This window comes from Pseudorca crassidens, chromosome 14 (genome assembly GCF_039906515.1).
Source record: "Pseudorca crassidens isolate mPseCra1 chromosome 14, mPseCra1.hap1, whole genome shotgun sequence".
NCBI classification, from domain to species: Eukaryota; Metazoa; Chordata; class Mammalia; order Artiodactyla; family Delphinidae; genus Pseudorca; species Pseudorca crassidens.
The window spans coordinates 56,949,113-56,973,665 of record NC_090309.1 but is presented as its reverse complement, the minus strand read 5'-3'; the positions used below and the strand labels follow the sequence as shown (position 1 = coordinate 56,973,665).

Sequence of the window (24,553 nt, the reverse complement as noted above, 5' to 3'; positions counted from 1 at the left end):
AAAGTCGGGGGAGTAGAGGTCGGGGAAGCAGCTGCCACTGAAGATCTGAGAAGCCAGCACCAATGGTCTGAACACAAAGCACAGAGGCAGCTGGTACTCAGCAGTTTACTGAGAAGCCTCTGTGATACATCAGCCCAGGCATCTGACTGCAGCTGTCTCAGGAGAATCATGACTCTTCTTTCACGCTTACCTTCCACAGCAAGTTTGGGATTCTGAGTTTATAATTCTCAGTCCAGCACATCTATGTAAAGATACACATAGCAGAAAAGTCAGAAAGAACTATGCCAAAATGTTGAGTGGGAGTAGAATTATGGATGATTTTTTTCTTCCTTTTTTTTTAATAACTTTCTGTTTTTACCAAGTTTCTATATTCGTGTTTTATAAATAGAAAAATAATTTAAAATTTGCTGAGAGTAGAATTTAAATGTTCCTACTATTACTACTAATAATAATTTTGTTTTTTATTAAAAATGGATAACATTGATCACAGAAGGAACAAGTCAGAGGAATGTAGATAGCTGAACAGAAATCCATTATAATTACTGGAGAAGTGTTGAGAATGCTTGTGAATCGGTATTAGGCTTACTTCATTTTGTGCTATAGATGTTTCAGAAACAATTTGTCTTTATCTCAATCAGTGTCTTTTAAAAAATTCAGTCAAAATATTTAAAAGCACCCGGTCTATTCACTGTTTATAGAACCATGGTAAATCCTCTGGTAAAAGGAATAATCATCTTTAAATATTGGGGTGGATGGAACCTTGATTGTCATATGATTAGGTATGCCTAAAGCACACAATTAGGATAGTATTGTCATGTATTATCATAGTAGAATTAGTTTTCTTTATCCTATTTTTTAAAGCTTGCTTTTTATTTATTAATGTGAATTTTCTGCCCTATTATTTTGCTTTTGTTTTACTGCCTTTTTCTGAAAGTATAGATAAGTTAATTTCACATTTTTCCTTCAGAAGTAAATTTTATTCACTCAGTCTCCAGAATGGTGCTTTGCACATAGTAACTACTCAGAAAATAACTGTAATTAATTTAATGGGAAAAAGCAGTGTTTCTCGTAAAAGACAACACATTTAATCAAATGAATTAATTTTTTACTATTAATCAGCTATTAGGCAGATAAGATATCTAGGTAAGACCTCACTGAGAAGCCAACATTTTAATTAGGTTTTGAAGGAAGTAAAAGAGGCAAGAGTATTCCAAGCCAAAGGAACAGCAAGTGCAGAGGCCTTGGCAGGAGCATGCCAGGTGTGTTTGAGGAATAGTGAGAAGGTCAGTGTGACTGGACTGGACTCCGTTAGGGAGAGGATAATAGGAGATGAGTTCAGGGAAGTAATGGGGACCAAATCGCAGGGGGCCTTATCATAGTAAGGACTTTAGCTTTTGCTCCAAGTAAGATGAGAAGCCATTTGAGGATTTTGAGCCGAGCAGTGACATGATCTGACCTGTGTCTAACAGGAACACTCCAGCTACTGTCTGAAGGGAATTAGGAGGAGACTGGTTAGGAGACTCTTACAGTAATTCAGGTGAGAGCTGATTGTGGTTTAGTGTGGAGGTGTGAGAAGAGACCAGATTCTGGGTATATTTTGAAAGATTTGCTGATAGGATTTGTTGACTAAAAGGGTATGGAATATGAGAGCAAGAAAAGGGGCAGTGACAATGCCAATCTTTTTGGCCTGAACAGCTGGAAGGATCAAGTTGCGAACAACTGGGATGGGAGAGACTCAGGAGAGCAGGTGGTGGGGGAGGACTTACCAAGTGACGTTGAAATGCTATTAGACATCTAAGTAGAGCTAGTGTGAGTCAGGAGTTATAAATTTGGAAGTAGCTAATACATGCTGATGCAAAAGCTATGAGCTTGGATGACATCACCCAGGGGAGTGAGTGTAGATGGGAAAAGAGAGTCCAAGCACTGAGCCCGAGCATGGAAATGTAAGATGGTAAATGTCCTTGGAGTTACAAGGAACTTTCTCAGGCTGCAATTCCAAACCTGACCGAATATTTTAGAAGTTGTACATCTGAAGCAGACTGTGTGTGTTGCTGGAATAAATGGACTTAATTAAAGAAAAGTTTTAAAACAAATATGCTAAATATTCTACACAGCAAATAATGGTTTTCATCAGTAAAAGAGTAGGTAAAATTTAATATAAATCATTTTTAGGATGTTTTTCTTACACTTAAATTAAGATGAAAGAAATCATGGCATTTTTTGTGATATATTACATGTGTAATAAATCATATATGTGTATATAGCCTCAAACACTCCTCATTTATTGGGGTTTAGAGTGATAGTTAATCACACTTCTTCACACCAGCTGTTTCACTTTGTTACTTTTTCTATGAATAGTATTGAGACTATGTCTACCCTTGTCCTTTTGATCCAATAACTTAAATTAATTCTGTGGGGAAAAAAGTCAAATGAATATTTTGACTGAATTGCTTGACTAAGTAATGTGTCATTTTGGTCCAAATGAATAATCCAAACCACTGTATGGAAGTGGCTTCTTGCTTTTTCCACAAAAGTTAAATGTCTAGTATTCAAATTGTTCTTCAGTATCACAGTTGGCATGTTGGTTGTGGCTACTACTTTTGTAACAATGTGGATAATCCAATTAGCTTTAGGCATTCATTTAAAAAAAGGTATGCTTTATAAAGGTAAGAATGAAAAACACTATGAAAAATTTTAGCAGGAAAATATTTAGAAAGTTCCTTCCTTACAATTACTAATATTTACTTTAGTTTCCTTTAGGTCAGATCAGACTCTGGGAGGCTAAAGTTGAAGAGGTTGACAGATCCTGTGATTCAGATGAAGATTATGAAGCCAGTGGGCGAAGTCTTTTATCCACACATTACACTATTGTGATCCACCCCAAAGACCAAGGTCCGACTTACCTCCTGATTGGATCCAAGCATGAAAAGGTATGTAAGGTCTAATTGGTTGATTTAGAATGATTTAGACTAATATGATTAAGTATTGGTAATAATTTTCAAATGACCGTTAAGTACAATCAAAGATTTACGTATAGATTTGTTGGACATAGTATTTTTAAAATAATTTTATTTCTGATATATTTCAAACACAAAAAATATAACAGACACCCTTTTTTACTTAACAGATGTTAGATTTCATGGTATTTTTTTATCGGCATGAAATTAATAACCATCTAAGTGTTCAACAATAGGAAATTGATTAAATAATGTCCATATGATAAAATATCCTGCAGCCTTATATCTTTTTTATATTAAAAATAGATAATTATAATTTCTGAATTTTACTAACATAGTATAAGCACGTCCTAAATATAATCTCAACTATGTGAAAATATGATGTACATATATATTTTAATAGAAAGAAAAAAGTCCAGTATATTTGGGGAGCAGAAAAATGGATTCTTTTCTTTCTTTCTTCCTTATATACATAATCAATGTATACAACTTGATGCTTTGGAAATAATTATGTGCGCATGAAAACATCACTGCAGTCTATGGCATAAACCTATCCATCACATCCAAAAGTTTCCTCTCAACCTCTTTTTTAATTATTATTTTTGTGTGTGTGTGATAAGAACTACATAACATAAGATCTTCCCTCTTAGTAAATTTTAAAGTATGTAATACAACATTGTTAACTATAGGCACCATGCTGTATGATAGATCTCTAGGACTTATTCATCTTTTTTTTTTCCCCAGGACTTATTCATCTTGTATAACCAAAACTTTGTACCCTTTGACTAATACCACCCTGTTTCCCCTTCCCCCTAGCCTCTGGCAACCACCATTCCCTCTCTGCTTCTATGAGTTTGACTATTTTAGATCCATCATATAAGTGGTATTATAAGGTATTTGTCTTTCTGTGTCTGGTTTGTTAGCAGGCAACAAACCTGATTGCTAAGAAACCAGACAGAGAAATGTCCTCCAGATTCATCTATGTTGTCACAAATGGCAGGATTTCCTCCTTTTTAAGGCTGAATAATATTGTATGTATATACCATATTTTCTTTACCCATTCATCCATCGATGGACATTTAGGTTTCTTCCATGTCTTTGCTATTGTAAATAGTGGTGTGATGAACATGGGGGTGCATATATCTTTTTGAGTTACTATTTTATATAAATTTATATTATAAAACTTCCTTCAGATAAATACCCAGAAGTAGAATTGCTGGATCATATAGTAGTTCTATTTTTAATTTTTTGAGGAAACTCCATACTGTTTTCCATAGTGCTGCACCAATTTACATTCCCACCAACAGTGTACAGGGCTCCCTTTTCTCTACATCCTCACCTTGTTATTTCTTGTCTTATTGGGGTTTTGTTCTGTTTTTGATAGTTGCCATTCTAAAAGGTGTAAGGTGATAACTCATTGTGGTTTTCAGTTGCATTTCCCTGACGATTAGTGATGTGAGCTCCTTTTTGTGTACCTGTTAGCCATCTGTATGTCTTCTTGGGAAAAATGTTTTTCAGATCCTTTGCCCATTTTTTAATTGGATTGTTTGTCTTTTTGCTATTGAGTTGCATGAGTTTTATATGTATTTTAAATATTAACCCCTTATCAGAAATATGATTTGAAATATTTTCTCCCACTCAGTAGGTTATCTTTTCATTTTGTTGATGGTTTCCTTTGCTGTGCAGAAGCTTTTTAGTTTGATGTAATTCCACATGTCTATTTTTGCTTCTGTTGCCTGTGCTTTTGGTGTCATACCCAAGAAATCATTGCCAAGGCCAGTGTCCAGAAGCTTTTTCTCAATGTTTTCTTCTAGGAGTTTTATGGTTTCAGGTCTGATGTTTAAGTCTTTATTCCATTTTGAAATGACTTTGTGTACTGTGTGATATCAGGGTCCAATTTCATTTTTTTAATATATATTTTATTTACTTATTTTTGGCTGTGTTGGGTCTTCGTTGCTGTGCATGGGCTTTCTCTAGTTGTGGCAAGCAGGGGCTACTCTTTGTTGCAGTGCATGGCCTTCTCATTGCGGTGGCTTCTCTTGTTGCGGAGCACAGGCTCTAGGGTGCATGGGCTTCAGTAATTGCAGCACGCGGGCTCAGTAGTTGTGGCTCACAGACTCTAGAGTGCAGGCTCAGTAGTTGTGGCATGCAAGCTTAGTTGCTCTGCAACATGTGGGATCTTCCGGGACCAGGACTCAAACCGGTGTTCCCTGCATTGGCAGGCGGATTCTAAACCACTGCACCACCAGAGAAGCCCTCCAACTTCATTGTTTTGCCTATGGATATCCAGTTCTCTCAACACCATTAATTGAAGAGACAATCCTTTGCCCACTGTATTCTTAGCAACCTTGTCAAAAATCAGTTGACCATATATGCATGGTTTTATTTCTGGACTCTCTATTCTGTCCCATTGGCCTAATGAAGCAATCATTAGGCCCATTGATGGACCTAATGTCTGTTTTTATGCCAGTACCATACTATTTTGATTACTGTAGCTTTGTAATATATTTTGAATTAGGAAGTATGATCCCTCCAGCTTTGTTCTTCTAGCTCAAAATTACTTTGGTTATTTGGGGTCTGTTGTTGTTCCATGTGAATTTTAGGATTGTTTTTTCTATTCCTGTTAAAAAAAAAAAATTGGGATTTTGATAGGGATTACTTTGAATCTCTATGGGTTGCTTTGGGTAGTATGGACATTTTAATAATATTAATTCTTCCAATCTATGACTGGATGTCTTTCCACTTATTTGTGTCTGCTTTAGTTTCTTTCATTAGTGCTTTATTGTTTTTGGTGTACAAATCTTTCACCTCCTTGGTTAAGTTTATTCCTAAGTACTTTATTCTTTTTTTTTTTTTTTTTTTGCTATTGTTTTGGGATTGTTTTCTTAATTTCCTTTTCGGATAATTCATTGTTAGTGTGTACAAACACAACCGATTTTTAAAAATTAATTAGTTCATTTATTTTACTTATTTTTTGGCTGTGTTGGGTCTTCATTGCTGTGTGTGGGCTTTCTCTAGTTGTGGTGAGTGGGGGCTACTCTTCCTTGCAGTATGCAGGCTTCTCCTTGCGGTGGCTTCTGTTGTTGCGGAGCACAGGCTCTAGGTGCATGGGCTTTAGTAGTTGTGGCATGTGGGCTCAGTAGTTGTGGCTCACAGACTTTCGAGCACAGGCTCAGTAGTTGTGGCGCACAGGCTTAGTTGCTCCGTGGCATATGGGATCTTCCTGGACCAGGGCTCGAACCCATGTCCCCTGCATTGGCAGGCAGATTCTTAACCACTGCACCACCAGGGAAGTCCCCACAACTGATTTTTGTATGTTGATTTTGTATCCTGCAACTTTATTAAATGTATTAGTTCTAACAGTGTTTTTATGGAACCTTTAGGGTTTTCAACAAATAAGATAATGTCATCTGCAAACAGAGATAATTTTACTTCTACCTTTCCGATTTGGATGCCTTTTATTTCTTTTTCTTACTCTGTTGCTGTGGCTAGGACTTCCAGTGGTATGGTGAATAGAAGTGGCAAGAGTGGGCATCCTTGCCTTGTTCCAGATCTTACAGGACAAGCTTTCACTTTTTCACCATTGAGTATGATATTAGCTGTGGGCTTTTCTTATAAGGCCTTTATTGTGTTGAGGTATGTTCCTTCTGGGTATTATTTCCTTCTTTAAATTTTCTGGATTTCCTAGGTATTTTATATGTTCTATTTGTATGTACTAGGAGTCAGATTTTAAATTTGATAGAATTTGTTGTATTTCATAAAAGAATATTAATTGGTTGTATTTATTCTAGTCTCTTAATGTCACGTTACTTTCTTAATTTTCTTATGCTTTTCTAAATGTGAACAATGGGGAAAAGGTACTATGAGCACAATTCAAATAAGCTGGCTTCAGAACTCTTTAAGTGGCTTTTAGTTATTATTTAAAAATTAAGAGTGTTTTTTTTCCATTGTCAAAGTTTTCTACTGTTTATGCAAGTTGTGTTTTTCCTTAAGTCATCAAAAACTGTCTCTTGGTTAACATTTCTATTAATATGTTTTGATTTTTAAGGACACTTGGCTTTATCACCTGACTGTTGCAGCTGGAAGTAACAATGTAAATGTTGGATCTGAATTTGAACAACTCGTTTGCAAATTGCTAAATATAGAAGGGGAACCTTGTAAGTTTATAACGTACAAGGCTTTATGGTTTATGAAATGGGCCCCTAACTCCCTTAGCCTAATAGAGTTTTCACTTTGCGGGTTCCTGTTTCCCTGAGATGTACCCATCTTCTCACAGGCTTTGCTTGTCATGGGCCAGGATTCTCATTGTGGTTCTTCGGCTCTAAGGACACAGTCATTCCTTGACATGTCCATATCCTGTCACACCTCTCTGCCTTTGCTCACATTACTCCCTCTGCCTGGAACACCCTTCTTCCTTCACATTCCCCACCAACTTGATGAAATCCTACCTACCTTAGGAGCTCCCCCAGCCAACCCATCCCAACTCAGCATCTGGGTCATAAAAGGTGCCTAATAAATATTAAAATTATATCCCAATGCACTTTACCATTTAAAACTTTTATAGCATTTGTTGCTTTGCACTGAAGTTTGTTTTATGGCTAAGGTTTCCCCATTGAGAGCCTAGATTCTAAGCTCTGCTTTACTTAATAATAGAGATCACATTTTATTTGCAGTGTCTAGCATAGGAATTTAATAAATGTTGATTTTAGGAATGACTTCAAGTTCCTCTTTATCTTTCTGTCTCCTGCTGCTCTGGCTTCTCCTCTCTGTATCTTCCCCCAGCTCCCTCTCATGTACAGTCATCTCCCCACCTAGGTCACCAATCTTTAGCACATTTAAGCAACATGACAACGCCCTGGTAGACTTGTTTTGGCCTAGAATATTTCTACCAAACTCTTCTAGCTTTAATTTATCCAAAACAGAAATAGGAGAATCCCAATGGCCTGGAAACTGAAATAAAATAATGTTATCAGAGGTTTTTCATGACTTTTATGACTTAAATTGTGAGCCAAGCCAGAATGAGGTAATTTCTAAAGGACTGATTTAATGTGAGGCCAAAATAAGTGATTCTTTCTATTTCCTGTTCATATTTCATTCTGTGTTTAGCCTCTCAGATATGGAGACACCCTACTTTGTGTCACAGCAAAGAAGGACTCATTTCTCCTTTGACAACACTACCTTCGGAAGCTCTACAGACAGAAGCAATTAAATTATTTAAGGTAAGATTTTATATGGAGTTATATATTGTTAAAAAATTTAATAGGAAAAAATAAAACTTCAGATTATAAAGTTTCACTCTTTTCAAGAAAATTCAAAATGTGATGATGATTAAGAAAATCTACTGAAATAAAATTAGGTGAATTTAATATGCTTTCTGAGTGAGGATTTGAGATTTACTGCAGTAAACTATCTATGGTTTGGGCCATGTGAAACACTTAATATCAGAAGAATCATTTCCTCTTCAACCTCTCAAATGGAGAGACTCCTGACATCACTTGTACCTCAGTGTTGGGAGAGGGATCAATATCCTTCTTCTTCTCCAGTGCTACTCTCACATTCTTATTACTCAACCTCTATTAGAAATCCGTGGTGACTTGAAGCTTACTATTCAACTATATCACTCTTAATCCTCCACCCCCATCATCTCTGTCATCAGTCACCTTCTGGTAACTCCTCAAATTTCATTAAGGATTTTGGCTCCCAACTCACATCTTTCTCTCTGCCTCAAATCTTGCCATTACCTGAATTACTTTGCTATCACTTCACTCACCAATGCCACGGCCTTAAGATTCCTGACCTTCTCAATGTCAGTAAGCTTCCTCTCTACCCTGCTTCACCTTCCAATTCTCCATGTCCACACCCTGACCTCAACATTCCTCATAAGTACACCACTTCTAAAAGCTTAAATTCTAATGTGTCTTTCATTAACCATAATCTCTTAGCCCATGAGCTCTCTAATTTTCTTTCTTCCATTTCTCATCCTCACTAAGACATTTTTTTGAGCCATTTATTTTCTTTGAGATCAAGAGAGAGCACAATAACTGCCTCTTGGCTTTTCTTCCTTCTTTATCTAGTCTGGATGACTTTCATTAATACTCATAGTTCCTTGGGACCTGTAGTTCCATGCAATCTTCAGCTGAACCCCAACCGAGATCAATGCTGCTGTCTTGCCTGCTTCCCTATTAATCGCATACATACTGCTAGAGAGCATCAAACAGCCGTATGGACTGGAGCCAATGTAAATCTGTGGTCTTCATTCCTTAGGGTCAACTGTCTCTCCTTTTGCTTGTCTTTGGTCACATCCCCTCAAATTCCCTACTTAGTAATGCTCCTCACAACAAAGTTACCTTCTAGTTCATTGGGAAAATTAGATGGCATTGATCACCTCGAATCTCCCTTCTCAACAGACATTCTTTCATCTATTTTTTCCTCCATTACTCCAGTCTCAGAATATAATGTACCTTCTATGGATTCATGTCTTGACTCTGCACTGGGACCTTGGTACTTCATTTTCCCGTAGTCTCTTAAAGTCTCAATTTTTGTCTCTCTTTTGGCTTTTTCTTGCCTACATTTCACCCATCTCAAAAAATTATATATTTACTAGATAATACTAAGGAATTGTTGTTAATTTGGGAAGGGGATAATGATGACATGATGGTTATGGGAAAAAAATCTTTATCAGTTGGAGAGCCCTACTGAAGTATTGGTAAAATAACATGATATACATTAGAATACTACAGAAAAAAAGTGGATGCAGGGGTTGAACGAAACAAGTGTGGCAAAATGCTTGTTGACAATTGTTGACACCAGATGATGGGTACATTATACTGTTCTCTCTACTTTTGTTCATGTTTTAAAATTACCATAATTTTAACGTTTTTAAAAATCCACCTGTAGAATACACAAATATCCAAAGCAAGAAAGACTTTATACAAATATATTTGAATATCTGGATGAAGTGATCAACTTTATAACAAAATATAAATGGTGAAAACCAGTTACACAGGTGAATGAAAATTTAAACAGGGAAATTTACTAAACTTTGTAAGTGTGGTTAATTTCAATGCTGTTTAAACTGTCCCAAAGCATAGGAAAGAAGGAACTTTTGCAAAATTTTTTTCTTTTACTTTTTTGGGGGTAAATCTCAAACATATATAAGAGTAGAGAGAATATTATGAAGTATAAGATACTCATCATCCAGCTCCACAGTTGTCAACGTATGACCAATTTTGTTTTATTCTCCCCAACCCCACTGCTCCCCAAGATTGGATTATTTTGAAGCAATTCTCAGTCATCATGTCACCAGATTCTTTTTGTGAAGTGAGTATTCCTTTGTTACCAAACCCCAGAAAATATTGTAGAAAACAGAGCATTTCATACAAAAACTAATAAAGTATTAGTAAACAGAATCCAACATCATACTAAAAGAATACTAATCATGACTAAGAGGGATTTGTTCCAGGAAATCAAGGATGGCTAAATATTAGGATGTCTATTAATATTATTTATTATTAAGTTGACAGTCATCTCTATAGATGGTGAAAAGGCATTCATAAAATACTGATAGATATTTCCTTAACATAATAAAATATTCCTGCTTAGTAAAAACAAATGTCATGCTTTATGGGGAAATGCTTTAAACATTTTCATTAAAGTGAAGAACAAGACAATGATACTCACTCCCATTAATATTTTAAAAACTTCTTATTAAAGCATAATCTGTATAGAGTGTATCCCCATTATTATTAATATTATTATTATTTAGCATTCTGTTAGTGGTACTAACCAGTTGCAATTAGGCAGTGAAAACAAATTAGAAGGGAACAAATTGGAAATGCAAATATTTACAGATTATGTAATTGTATACCTGGGGAAAAAAACTTAAAAAACTACTACAAACAAAAAAGATAATTCAAAAAAAAAAAAGATAATTCAATCAGATAGTGAGGTACAAAATTAATAAGCAGAAATCAAAACTTTTTACACGTACAAACAACAACCAGTTAGAAGATAAAAGGAAGAACTTCTGCTTTTTGGCTGTGATGGAGCAACAGGAACTGGATTTACCCTACCAATGGTTTTCAGACTTGAATAACAGGCTGTGCAGGACAGTGATCCTCAGGAAAACAAATGAAGTAAGCTTTACAATCGTTGCAGCTTAATATCTTGGAGAGAGTTTCATGACCACAGTGCATGGAGGGACACCCAGATGGTGCTTGGCAGTCTTCCTGAGTTACCAAGACAGAGTTTAGAATTTGAGGAGGCCAAGATGGTTAGAATTCACAAAACTGAGAGGAGTGAGCAAAAGAGAGTGGGAAAGTGCTCCACAGATTCATAGAGGGTTCCTTTTGAGTTTTTAGCTGAGAACTGATAATCATATGTGTGTGAGGAAACTACCTGAGGCTAGGGAAAGAATTACCAGAAAAGAATAGACAAAAAAAAAAAAAAAAATTCCTGGAGCTTACACATAGCTGAAAATAGTTTGTATTCCTATCATCCAGAATGGAAAGACCTCCTAATGCACTAAGCATCAAGTAGAGTACTCAAGATAGAAGTCACATTGATTTTTAATAACCTAACCTCAGAAATGGCATATCATCATTTCTGCCATATTCTACTGGTCACACAGACTAACTCTAGTACAATATGGAAGGGGATTGCCTCAGATATTGTCTGAATATCAAGAGATGGAGATCATTGGGGGCCATCTTGGAGACTAGCAGCCATACTTCATATATTCAAGAAAGTAGAGGACAGCATAAGCATTTTAAGAAGAGTAATGGAAGATATTTAAAAGATCCAAATTGAACTTTCAGAGATGAAAAATGTAGTGGCTAAAATGAAAAAAATACCCTGGATGAGATTAACAACAGGTAAGGTAATGCAGTAGGCAAGACTAGTGAACTTAAAGACATAGCAAGAAAAATTATCCAAAATGAAACACAGAGTTTAAAAAAAACTGAAAAAAATTGAATACAGTACAGTGAGCAATGGTATATTTTCAATCAGCCTAATATATATGGAATTGGAGTTCCACAAAAGGAAGAAAGGCAACAGAAAAATATTCAAGGAAATAATGGCTTAAATTTTCTTTTCCCAAATTTAATGAAAACTATAAAACTCTCAAATTTAAGAAGCTCAGTGAATCTCAAACAGAAGAAATGTGACAAAAACTACTCTAATATACATCATAATCAGTTGCTTTAGACAAGTTATAAAGAGGGTGGTGGTTTGGGAGGAATAACCTAACACATAGAGAACATAGATAAGAATGACAGCAGACTTCTTATTGAAAACTATACAAGTCATAAGATAGTAGAGTAACATCTTTAAAGTACTGCAAGGAAAAAAAATCTATCAACCTAGAATTCAATATCCAGTGAAAATATTTTTCAAAAACAAAGGTGACATAAAGGCTTTTTCAGATATATAAAACCTGAAAGAATTACTCCCCAGAAGACCAATACTACAAGAAATGTTTAGTGATGTCCTTTAGGCAGTCAGAAAATGATGCCAGATGGAAATCTGGATTTATGCAGAGGAATGAAGAGCACTAGAAATGGCAAATATGTGGGTAAATATATAAGAATTTTTCCTTATTATTTCAATCTCTCTAAAAGATAATTGACTGTTTAAAGGAAAGATAATAACATTGTATTGTGGAGTTTAAAATTATATGTAGAAATAAAATATATGACAATAATAGCACAAAGACTGAGAGAGGGGAAATGTAAGTATACTGTTGTAAGGTTCCTATACTACAAGAAGTGGTATAATATTCCTTAAAGGTAGACTGTGATAAGATTAAAATATATGCTAAAACCCTAAAGCAACCACTTAACAAAAGTCAAAGAGGTTTAGCTGATAAGCCAATAAAGGACATAAAACAGAATCATAAAATATACTCTAGTAATTTTTTAAAAGGCCGAAAAAGAGGAAAACCAAAAAGAACATATGAGACAAATATAAAACAAATAGCAAGATAGAAGATTTATTCCTGATCATACTAATAATTACATTAAATTTAAATGGTCTAAACACTCCAATTACAAGGTTGAGATTGTCAGATTGTATAAAAAAACACGATCCAACTATATGCTGTCACAAGCAGTACTTCTTTTGTTTTCTGACATTTGTTGTAAGAAAAAAAGACTGACATTTTAAAATAGCCTGCTCAAAAGAAACTGATTTCACTCTCAGAACTTCATTTTACTCCCAAATATCAATGTCATTAATAAGCCCAATATATTTAATTCATTGAAACAAATATATATTACACTATAACTACAAATTTATTTAATACATTATTACAATAATTTGGGGTTCAATTAGCATGCAAGTATTTTTAAGAATTCATAGATAGAACACTTTATGAGTATTGAAGTTGCTTCCCCTGCCTTTAGGCAATCCATCCTAAACTTTCTCAGGCAAGTGTACCTACTCCTCTAGTCAGGAACAAAACAAATTTTCACAGTTTTATTACAATGAACTGTTAAAATGAAGAATGATAAGTATTAATATCCTACTTTGGAAAATGTCTAGGAAAGATTATGCTATAACCTTTTACTAGTAACCTACTCCAAAATTTAATCTCTTTGGGGGAAAAAAGTATTTATTTGCATTCATTTTAAGTTATTTATTCTACTATTTCCCAAAATATTTTCCTCAGTAAACTAGTTTTTAAAGATGCCAATTGGTATTACTAGAAAAAAATAAAGATGGGAAGGGATTGTAGTCAAATAAGTTTAGAAATTCTGTGCTGTGTAGAGAATACAAAGATAAATAAGAAAGAGTCCTTGTCTTTATGAAGTTTATAGTCTGGTAGACCAGGGACTATTACTGTTCCATATGCCCTTAAAATGAATGCATATTCTGCTCTGAGGTGGAGTATTCTACAAATGAGTTCAAGTTGGTTGATAGTGTTATTCAGATTTTCTAAATCCATACTGATTTTTCTGCCTACTTGTTCTCTCAAATATTGACAGGGGATATTGAAATCTCTAACTTTAATTGTGAACTTTGTCTGTTTCTCCTTATAGTCCTATAGGTTGTTGCACCATGTATTTTGAAGCTATGTTATTAAAACATTTAGGATTGTTATGTCCTCTAGATGAACTGACCCCTTTATCATTATAAAATGACCCTCTTTATCTCTGGCAGAATTCCTTGCCCTGAAATCTACTCTGTCTGATATTAATGCAGCCACTCTGGATTTCTTTTGATTAGTGTTATCACAATATATCCTTTTCCATCCTTTTAAACAAAAGCTATTGCTAAGAAGAGGATCAATATTTCATGCAGAATAAATCTGATCATTTCTCACCCTGAGTATATCTATTTTTTCATTTAATTCAGACCTGCCAACTTTTTATAAATGCAGCAGTTGACTCTCCTGCAATTGATTACCACATATCTCTAGCCCAGAGTGCTTTGCAAATCTGTTTGACACATCCTGAGCTACAGAATGAAATTTGCTGTCAGCTCATTAAACAGACAAGACGGAGACAGCCACAGAATCAACCAGGACCACTGCAGGTATCTGTTGATACATATACATGCAATTTTAAATGATGTTGTGTTCCTGATTGTAAGAAAAATACATATTCAATACAGACATTTGGAAAATTACAAAAAGTATGAAATGGAAAAACAGCTATTAATATTTTTATGTATATCTTTTCAGTTTCTATATTTATATATAAATGTATATGTGTATATCTTATGCACTCACAGTTTTTCACATTACTAGAGCTACAGTGTACATACTACTTTTTAAAAACTATAGAACATAATCATTTCCCCTATAGCCTTCAATAGTCTACAAAACATTAATACTAGTTGCATTAATATCAATTACTATACATTTAGGTTTTTCCAGTTATTTTTCCTATAATAAATACCACTACATTAGACATCTTTGAACCTAAATTTTGTGTGCAAGTCCAGTGAATTTCATTGAGTCCACTTCTAGAATTTTCCTATATCTTCAACAATGTTCAGTGTAATTCTTCTTTTAATTCCTTTCCAGGTAAAAAGTAGTATTTCACTATTGATTTTGGATGCATTTCCTTAATTATTAGTGCAGTTGAATTTATTTTCAGGGGGTTTTTGGTCACTTGTGTTTACTCTTCAGTGAATACCTCTTTTAATCTTTGCTTACTGACTCCCTGTCAACTACAGGATAAAATAGAAATTTCTTACCCTAGCCTGTAAGACTCTCAGGGGTGGATCCAGGTTTTGTGGGACTTGAAGCTTATGCAGCGAATACTCTCCAAGAAAAAGAGTACAAAATACATTACTTTTACACATTTTAAAAGAACGTATGACCATGTCATATGACTAGGACAGCTCGTCGGGCCTGTCTCAGGGACTTGGAGGGGACCTGTGCATAGAGGGGTTCTGAAGCTTAATCTTTATGTGAATCAAGGGCCCTTCATAGTCTGGCTCCAGTGGCCTCCTCTTTCTCCACTTCATTTTATACTTCCTGCCTCCAGTGTACAGTGAATGAATAAACTCTCCCCATTCTTCAAACATACCCTGCCTTTGCATTATCCTTCACCTTGCACCTGGCATTATTCCTGTTACCTGGATCCCTCTGCTTTCTTCCTACCTGTGACTTCACCGTCCAGCCCAAGCAACATCTCTCCCATATATTCCTTCCTGACTTCCGCAACAGTAAGTCATTCCCTCCATTGGTTATACTTAAAAAATATTATTACAATGTATTAACGATATTATATTATAAATTACTGTTTCAATATATAATGTCTTCTCCTGGACTGTAGGTTCTTCAAGGGCAGGGCCTTTCCCCCTTCTCCTTTTTTATATGACATTTAAAAAATTATTGAAGTTATACTTGCTTAATTAAAAAAATTAAGATAGAAAATAGAATATAGTCCAGAGCAAGAGAAGAATAAAAATCACATACAATTCTATTACCTAGACATACCTCTGTTAATATTTTTGTTCTTGCCCCTTATTTAGGTATGTATCTATATATGGGTAGATAGGTTTTGCTTTTTGTATAAATAATTTTTTTTACTATTTTTCAATCTGCCCTTTCTCAGTGCCATTACGTATATTTCAATGAATGAGTTAATACATAAATGAACAAAAAGCAACAATTTCCCTGATCTTTGGGTGTGATATCAGAAAGGACTACCATATCATGTCTTCTGGTACCTCAGTTGTAGACAACAATATATACAACTAGATGGATTATGGTTCTGACCCAATAGGAAGCTTTTATGTTTTTATGTATTATAAACGCTCTAAGCAGATAATGCATATATGGAAAAAGCAAAAACATGTGGGGTCAAGTAAGACTGTCATCATCCCCTTGCTCTCACAGCCTCTGTCAGTCATACTTGCCCTGACTTGGATCTCTGATGACCACATGGTGTCTGACCTGTGATGCTTCTCTTTGCCCAGGGCTGGCAGCTCTTAGCGCTCTGTGTTGGGCTCTTCCTTCCCCATCATCCTTTCCTGTGGCTCCTCAGACTCCACCTAAAGAGGAATGCAGATTCCAGGTACGCAGAATTCTAGCCAGCTAAACCATTTATGTGGCCTCTGAGTGTCTACAATAAGTCAAAGGTATTCGGTAACCTGCCAGGTACATTTGTGGAAGAATGTGTGAAACAAATGTTGGTACAGGAAGCCTTTGGTTATCATTTATGCGGAGCTGGGAAAATATTTCCTTTGTTATGTTAAATCTCTTATGGAAGATTACAGTAAAAGCTTGAAAAACTGACAAAGAATATTTTAAGTGAAAAGTCTATGTACATTTCAAGTATGAATGTGTTATCATTAGTGGGTGTTCATTCAATAAAAGCAACTATTTTGTTTCCTTATTTTTCCTATTACTATTTTCTTCACATTGAATTCTTTTATGTAGAAGACTTCTCTGATGGTCTTCCCACCTTTTATAATTGTATGTATTTGAATTACTTCAGAATTTTTACTCCTTTGAAAAAGACTCATAAAATTCAGCTGTCAGAGGGGCTTTCTTACAGTGAGACCCAGGGCACCCAGCCAAGGGTTATCAGGATCATTTTGTCCAAGAGGTTCATATTAGGTTGTTTAAACAGACTCTGGGATTCAAACAAACAAACAAATGATGAATCAAAAAACAACTTGAAAGCAGTAGGAAAATATACTCCAGCTCATAATATATTTTGGAGACTCTGTCATCAAGGTCATGTGATTCCAATAGCAGTCACTGAGGACCCCCTACCCCTCCAGACAAAGGTGACATTTTAAAGTCTACCTAGAAGGCACTGGAATAAAAATATATTTAGAGATATTATCAACCTGCTTTTATAAACAGAATAAAAATTACATATAACAAATGAGGGCAAATAAGATCTCTATCCAGCTTTTACTGGATTTATTTACTCCACTGGTTTTGTTTAACATTTAACATTTTTAAAGAAGTGCATGTTTTGCAAAAAAGGAAAATATATTTTTATTTTTGTTTGAAGATATTTTCTTACCTTGCTTAGAAGGAATGGCATTAACTTCTATGTTCTTCAAAAGAGAACTCTCCTCATCATGCACTTCTTAAGTTATCCTGTACTAGTCTTTATACAGTTATTTTCTTTATATTTGTTAATATAATCATTATATATTGACCATAAAATGTCTGGTAATTTTAAATTTATTTTGTGACTGTAATAATACAATAACAATAAAGATTGTTTTGTGGGGAAGTCTGGTTTAGTCAGTAGCAAAAGTAAAGACACTAGAATTTGAGAAAAGTAACAGCAGTTAATATCACTCAAAAAGAAAAATTGGGCTTCCCTGGTGGCGCAGTGGTTGAGAGTCCGCCTGCTGATGCAGGGGACGCGGGTTCGTGCCCCGGTCGGGGAAGATCCCACATGCCGCGGAGCGGCTGGGCCCGTGAGCCATGGCCGCTGAGCCTGTGCGTCCGGACCTGTGCTCCACAGCGGGAGAGGCCACAACAGTGAGAGGCCCGCGTACAGCAAAAAAAAAAAAAAAAAAAAAGAAAAGAAAAATTACTGTCAACATTAGCATAATACATTGTAATATTTGTATACCAAGGAAAGCTTTCTTAATGGTTTCATATACGTAAAAGGTTGTCTTAATTAAATTTGTTCTTAGGCTTTATCTTAAGTTTTGTATTATAGGACAGAATTTGGAAAATATGCCATTTACTGCCAACGATGTGTAGAAAGAACGCAACAGAATGGAGATCGAGAAGCAAGACCCTCAAGAATGGAAATTCTTTCCACCCTTCTTCGAAACCCATATCATCATTCTTTGCCCTTCAGTATCCCCGTACACTTCATGAATGGGATATATCAGGTAGATTAGACTTTCTACCCAGTGAAAACATGCTTAGTCTAGAATTCTAAGTGCACTCTGTGGAACTGGGAAGTGAGACTGTCTCCCTATTTCTGTCAGCTCCTGGCAGTGATAAATATGCAAATGTATTAGACCTTCTGTCAGGACAGCTGAGTTGTGAAATAGTTTTGCTAAAAAGGATTCACACTAAAAAAATCCATAATTGAACCAAATAAGGGAGGAGTTTCACTACCATTATAATTCTGATGGAGAAAAACAAAAAGGTTGAGGCCTTTCCCCACCTGGGTACCGGCTAGGTGAGAAAATAATTACTAACGTGTGGGATGTGTACAGGTTTAGTCTCTTTAAAATCTCCAGATCTCAGGAATTATCTGGGAAAACTGTCCAAGCCCTCCCAACTCAGATCTAACTGCTTGCTTATTAACTCAAGCAAACATGTTCCAAAGCTAACAATTAGTCTTTGTAGCTCTAAGCCTTTTATCATGGAATTCAGATACTTAACTGCATATTAAAGAAACAAAAATTAAATGTGCTTATTTTTTTTCCTTTGCTTAAAGATTACATATTGTACTGTAGTTCTTGGTTTGCTTCTAATGGGCAGGCATAATATCTCTGCAAGATGTTTGCAGCTGTCAAATGATCTTTCTATTTTGAATTCATGTCTGTTGGCTGAAGCCAAGATTTCTGAATTCTTACATCAAGCTAATGACTAAGATGACATTAAATTTCTCCAGCGGAGCTTTGGAAAAAAAGTTAAAACACCTAGATAAATATGCTATCATTAATCATGCATCAAGAATGCCCTGTTTCCCCCCTGAAATCTAAGTTTGAAATGTTTGTACCTTTTTATTAAGAGAACGACTTTGTTATTTCTGTTTAGGTAGTTGGATTTGATGCATCCACCACAGTGGAAGAATTTTTGAATACTTTGAACCAGGATACAGGGATGAGGAGGCCAGCACAGTCTGGATTTGCATTGTTCACAGATGATCCTTCTGGCAGGGATTTAGAGCATTGTCTTCAAGGAAACATCAAGGTAAAACCTACTCCTTTTAAGGAGGCAGACCCAGAAAACAGCAAAGAAGCTACTCTGCTATTTGCAAAAAGTTTAGCTCAAGAATTTTCCAAAAATTTAAGCAATCTAATTTTCATAATAAAAATAATATTGCAGGACTTTGTTGAAGCCGTAGAATTCTTAATACAATCTGCACACACACATACTCCATGTTAAAGAGAAGAAGAGGATTAATAATAGTAATAATACCCTAAATATTAGGGTAAAAAGAGTGGAGGTGTGGAAGGTCTAATAAAATGGCTTTCCATTTTATTCATTCACTCAGCAATATTCATGGAACTGTTTATTGTGTCCCAGGAGCTGGTCCAGACCCTGTGGGTAGTATAAAGAAGGTCGAGAAATTGTCCCTGCACACAGTGAACTTCTAATTTGCTTAGGAAAGAGTAGCCTTATACACTGATAACCTTCAATCTGAAAGTGATAAATATATAAAGAGCGAGGTGAACATTCTACAAAGGGAGAGATTAAGTTCAGATTGGAAATTAGGGAAGAGCTCAACTGGTCTTTGAGGGATTGGTAGAATATGGACCTGTGGAAATAAAGAAGAGATTCCAGATATAAGGAAAATCATGAGCAAAGACAGAGAATTGGAAGATTCTTTAAAAATGTTTTCTAGGTCATAGTAAAATAACTGTAATAAAGTTTCCATCTAGCAATGGCAACAATTAAAAATATAGAATATAGAACCATAAGGAACCTTAGAGAAATAACCCACTTATTTTGCAAATGAGGAAACTGAAGCCCAGAGTGAAAAATGATTTATGGCAAATCAAACAGCTAGAACCAGGTCTGGACCCTCTTACTTGATGTGGCCCTTGATTGCTCTTGGGAATAAGTACCTTGTTACGGAGTAAAGGTATTTCTATGATTTGGAGATTAAAGAATTGGGGCAAAGCAAGGGACACACCCATGAGTTTAGAACATGTGAAATATCAGTACTTTCATCTAACTGCCAGAAGCCCAGCTCCACTTGCAGAACGATCTGTTGGGTGTCCATGGGGTTCCGCAGACTATGTTAAAGCTCATACTTAGTTCCTTAAGGAGTACTGGTCAGAATATAGGATTTCCACCTCACTCCACCCCACCGCTGCCTTATTTCTTCAGCTGCATTTTGCGACATCTAGATAAATGAATGTCTTTTTCTTCTCAGCTCCAAGTATATCCTGTTTAGATCAACAATTCCAAATGTAAATTTTTGAGACAGACATTCCTTGAGCACTGTTAATAATTAGTCAATAAGATAAGCTAGTATTTTTGGTTGGCTTGAACTGAGTAAATATCAGGGGCTTTGGTGAATAACTGCTTACCCCATAATTCTGAAAACTGTTATTTATAATTCTCAAATGACCAGTCTAAAACAAACAAACAAACATTTATTTGGTTCCTGAAGAATTTTTGTTCTTTCCAAATCAAAAATCTTAACATTATATTTCAGATTTCTTTGGTATAACATCAGTTATTCCCATCTTTATAAACTCAGAAGGTGGGAAGTTTCTTCTTCAGTGACTAAATCATGAAAAAATTCCTGGAATCTTCTTGTTTCCAGTCTCATGCAGTCCTTCATTAAGATTCCTTTTTGAGTAAAAAATTCATGGCCATAGTCCAAAGTTAATGTGTGTCCAAAAGGATAAGAGGACCAAAGAGTGATTTATAATTAAATTCTAAACTCAGAGCTGCAGAAGCTTAGAACAGAAAGCACCAGTCCATTTGGTTTGATCACATTAATTGAAAAATTTCAGTCTATAGACATGCTTGTCTTCAAAAAATACCCAATGTGAAAAATATTATGAATCTCCATTTTCCACTTCCCTTCTAGATTTGTGACATTATCTCTAAATGGGAACAGGCTTCCAAAGAACAGCAGCCCGGGAAATGGGAAGGTACGAGAACCGTTCGTCTCACTTATAAAAACAGGTGTGTAATGCCGTTGCCAAGTGCCAAAGTGGGAGTATGCGTCTATGTTCAAATCATGCACCTACAATTTAGTTTCCTATTGAATAGCCTTAAAAGTTATATTCATTTATATGTTTTCTTATAAATGGTAACTCTTTCTATAGGAAGAAGAAACTGTCATATAAATTTTTTTCTCTAATTCTAGTTTGTTAATGTCATGAATAATTATATTTTATAAAAATATGCACTTGGACAAAGATTAGAAAAAAACTATAGGAAAATATAGCTGCTCTCTTAGGGTAGTTGATATAATTTTTCACTTTCAAAATTTCCTTTAACACTATTTTACATTTTTTCATAAGACTGAATACTCAAATACCCTACTGTAGATCTGTAGTAAGAAGTATTTGTTTACCCAAGTCTTTCAGAAGTGATAGATTCATATCCATTCATTCTTATTCTTTCATATTCTCTCTTCCTCTGTATTTATTGAGCTTCAACTATAAGCCTGGCACTTAGCTAGATGCTCTGGATAAAATGATAATAAAAACAGACACATCTTTTGGAATTTACAGGCTAGTGAGGAAGACGGTTGCTAATTTTACAATGACTCTAATGAGTATATAATAACATATTAAGTTCTCTGAAAGAAAAGAGCATGGCTCTGTGAGAGCACATGGCAAAAATCCTGACCTAGCCTGGAGACTTTGGGAGGCTTCTTTAAGGAAATGATGCTTATGCCCACGTCAGAAGGGCGCTGAGAGTGGAAATGGATGGAAAAGGATGTTCAAAGCCTGTATAAGGAGGCTGTGCAGTGTTTCAGGAACTGGGAAAAAGCTGGTAGGGCTGGAGCACTCACTTTCTCAACTGATACAATTTTAAAAGACTTTGGCAAATGATCAGCAATCAGGTTTTCTTTCTTTCTTTCTTTCTTTTTTAATATCTTCTTTTCTTCCATGTATTAGTAGAAGGTGGTATTTAATAAAGAGTGTTCACTGACCAGGTCATATTAACTGTACAACAACAGCAAAAAAACTAAAAAAAAGTATTTTCTTGTTTTATTTGACTCATATCCCATAAAGTAAGAAATCTAAAATATCAGACCAAGAGCCTGGTAGAATTGTTGGTGAAGTGTTGACTTCTTTCAGAAGGCTACTTTTGGAATATGTTCATAGATCTGAAATTGGGATATGAGAAGTAAGGGTACTATGTAACATAAAGAATGTAACAGCCTTTGATCCAGTTCAGGATCTCTTTTTCTGACACTTTATTCCACAGAAATACCCGCACAAGTGGGCAAGAATATTCCAGTATGCTTTATAACAGTGAAAAATAAGTGTTGTAGGGGGCACTTAAGTTTATCAATAGGGGAACAGTTAAATAAATATTGTGCATTCATATTGTGGATTCCTCTTACACACTCAGACATTGAAGGGTCACCACTGTTTGAACAGACTCCTTTGATCTGAATGGTGGTTTTGAGCCACGAGAGCTTCTCTGTTCAGGGGTTCATGAGCTGAGGTGATTCGCAGGAGTTCTGGGTAACGAGAAGGTAACTGTCAAGCTTTGGTATCTAAGGTTTTAAAATCTCCTATTCGTAGAGATAAGCAGGATTATTTAGATACTAGAAATCTAATAGGCTGTACTCCCAGAGGAACCTGTCTCCACTGATGGCAGTCTTCATCTGTGGCCCTTTGGTGACTGGCAAGAACAGCAGCTGGAAGACGTGGACCTTCCAGATGATTGTTTTAGTTTTGTGATCGCTGGAGCAGTGGTTCTCAAAGTGTGGGTCCTGGATCTGCAGCTTCAGTATCACATGGAAACACGTTGAAATGCAAATTATTTGGCCCCATGTCAGGCCTACTAAGTCAGAATGTCCGGGGATAAGGGCCAGGAGTCTGTTTTAACAACTCTCCAGGTGATTCTTACTCATGCTAAGTTTTGAGAAGCACTGATCCAGAGGTCCGTGTTGCTGCCTGTGTCTTTTGTGGAAGGAAGCCAGCTCCTGGACCTGACCTGCCATATATCTTTATGTAGAAGAGGTTCAGGAATTTTCATTTGGTTTTGTTGGCACTAAGTGGAATTACGTCCATGTCTAAGACTATTCCTAACACTGCATAGCTTATGAATGCTGAATACATACTGATTTTGACTGTGATGGCCACAGTTGGAACCAAAATTAAATGGATGAAATGGAGAAAAGTGGTCTGAAAGACGTAAGAATTACTGTGCCAAGTCTAGCAAACACCACCAGGGAGGACAAAGACAGTCATGAATAACACAATGCCTTGTTAACAACAACAAAGCTTTATGACAGTATCTTTGACATCAGAGAAAAAGCAACTCGATCATAACGTTTAATTTTTAACAGAAATCTGAAATGGCTGGATAGCCACATCTATGAGAAAGTACTGTTTCTAAATGCGGTTGTGATTTGCACATGTGTAAAATGGCTTAGACAATGAGCCCTAATTTCCAGGGACACAGTTAGGAGGGGAGCTGGCTGTGACCTACCATGCAGCTGCGGACTTGATTCTTCATCTGTCAGGCAGCACTGTAATAAGCAAAACTAAAGCACCAGCTCTCTTTATCATGGAATTTTTGCTTATATTTAGTAAGTTATGGAATTTTAATTAATTAGATTTAGGGGTTAATGATCTAATTAATAGGTTTTGAACTTGTTCTCATAGAAAACCATTTGGTAACTAACGTTTAAATTCTATTCATAGTTAGCAGGAGGAAAGAAATCATAAAAATCAGATCAGAAATAAATGAAAAAGAAATGAAGGAAACGATAGCAAAGATCAATAAAACTAAAAGCTGGTTCTTTGAAAGGATAAACAAAATTGATAAACCATTAGCCAGACTCATCAAGAAAAAAAGGGAGAAGACTCAAATCAATAGAATTAGAAATGAAAAAGGAGAAGTAACGACTGACACTGCAGAAATACAAAAGATCATGAGAGATTACTACAAGCAACTCTATGCCAATAAAATGGACAACCTGGAAGAAATGGACAAATTCTTAGAAAGGCACAACCTGCCAAGACTGAATCAGGAAGAAATAGAAAATATGAACAGACCAATCACAAGCACTGAAATTGAAACTGTGATTAAAAATCTTCCAACAAACAAAAGCCCAGGACCAGATGGCTTCACAGGCGAATTCTATCAAACATTTAGAGAAGAGCTATCACCTATCCTTCTCAGACTCTTCCAAAATATAGCAGAGGGAGGAACACTCCCCAACTCATTCTACGAGGCCACCATCACCCTGATACCAAAACCAGACAAGGATGTCACA

At 35.7% G+C, this 24,553-nt stretch overlaps 1 protein-coding gene across 8 annotated transcripts in view; it reads left to right on the top strand.

The window, feature by feature from the left end:
• PLEKHH2 (pleckstrin homology, MyTH4 and FERM domain containing H2) overlaps nt 1–24,553 on the top strand; it is a 110,101-nt gene that overhangs the window by 66,386 nt on the left and 19,162 nt on the right. For 6 of the 8 annotated variants that reach the window (XR_010934061.1, XR_010934060.1, XM_067703119.1 and 3 more), the window contains 8 exons: nt 2,751–2,930; nt 7,006–7,114; nt 8,064–8,176; nt 14,313–14,492; nt 16,389–16,486; nt 18,104–18,281; nt 19,162–19,317; nt 21,173–21,270. Coding sequence is in view for 4 of the 8 variants with exons in the window: in XM_067703119.1 (XP_067559220.1) it covers nt 2,751–2,930; nt 7,006–7,114; nt 8,064–8,176; nt 14,313–14,492; nt 16,389–16,486; nt 18,104–18,281; nt 19,162–19,317; nt 21,173–21,270 (1,112 nt within the window). In the remaining 4 variants the exon portion in view is untranslated. The remainder of the gene's footprint in view (nt 1–2,750; nt 2,931–7,005; nt 7,115–8,063; nt 8,177–14,312; nt 14,493–16,388; nt 16,487–18,103; nt 18,282–19,161; nt 19,318–21,172; nt 21,271–24,553) is intronic. The other 2 variants (XR_010934063.1, XR_010934062.1) reach the window with 1 other exon arrangement.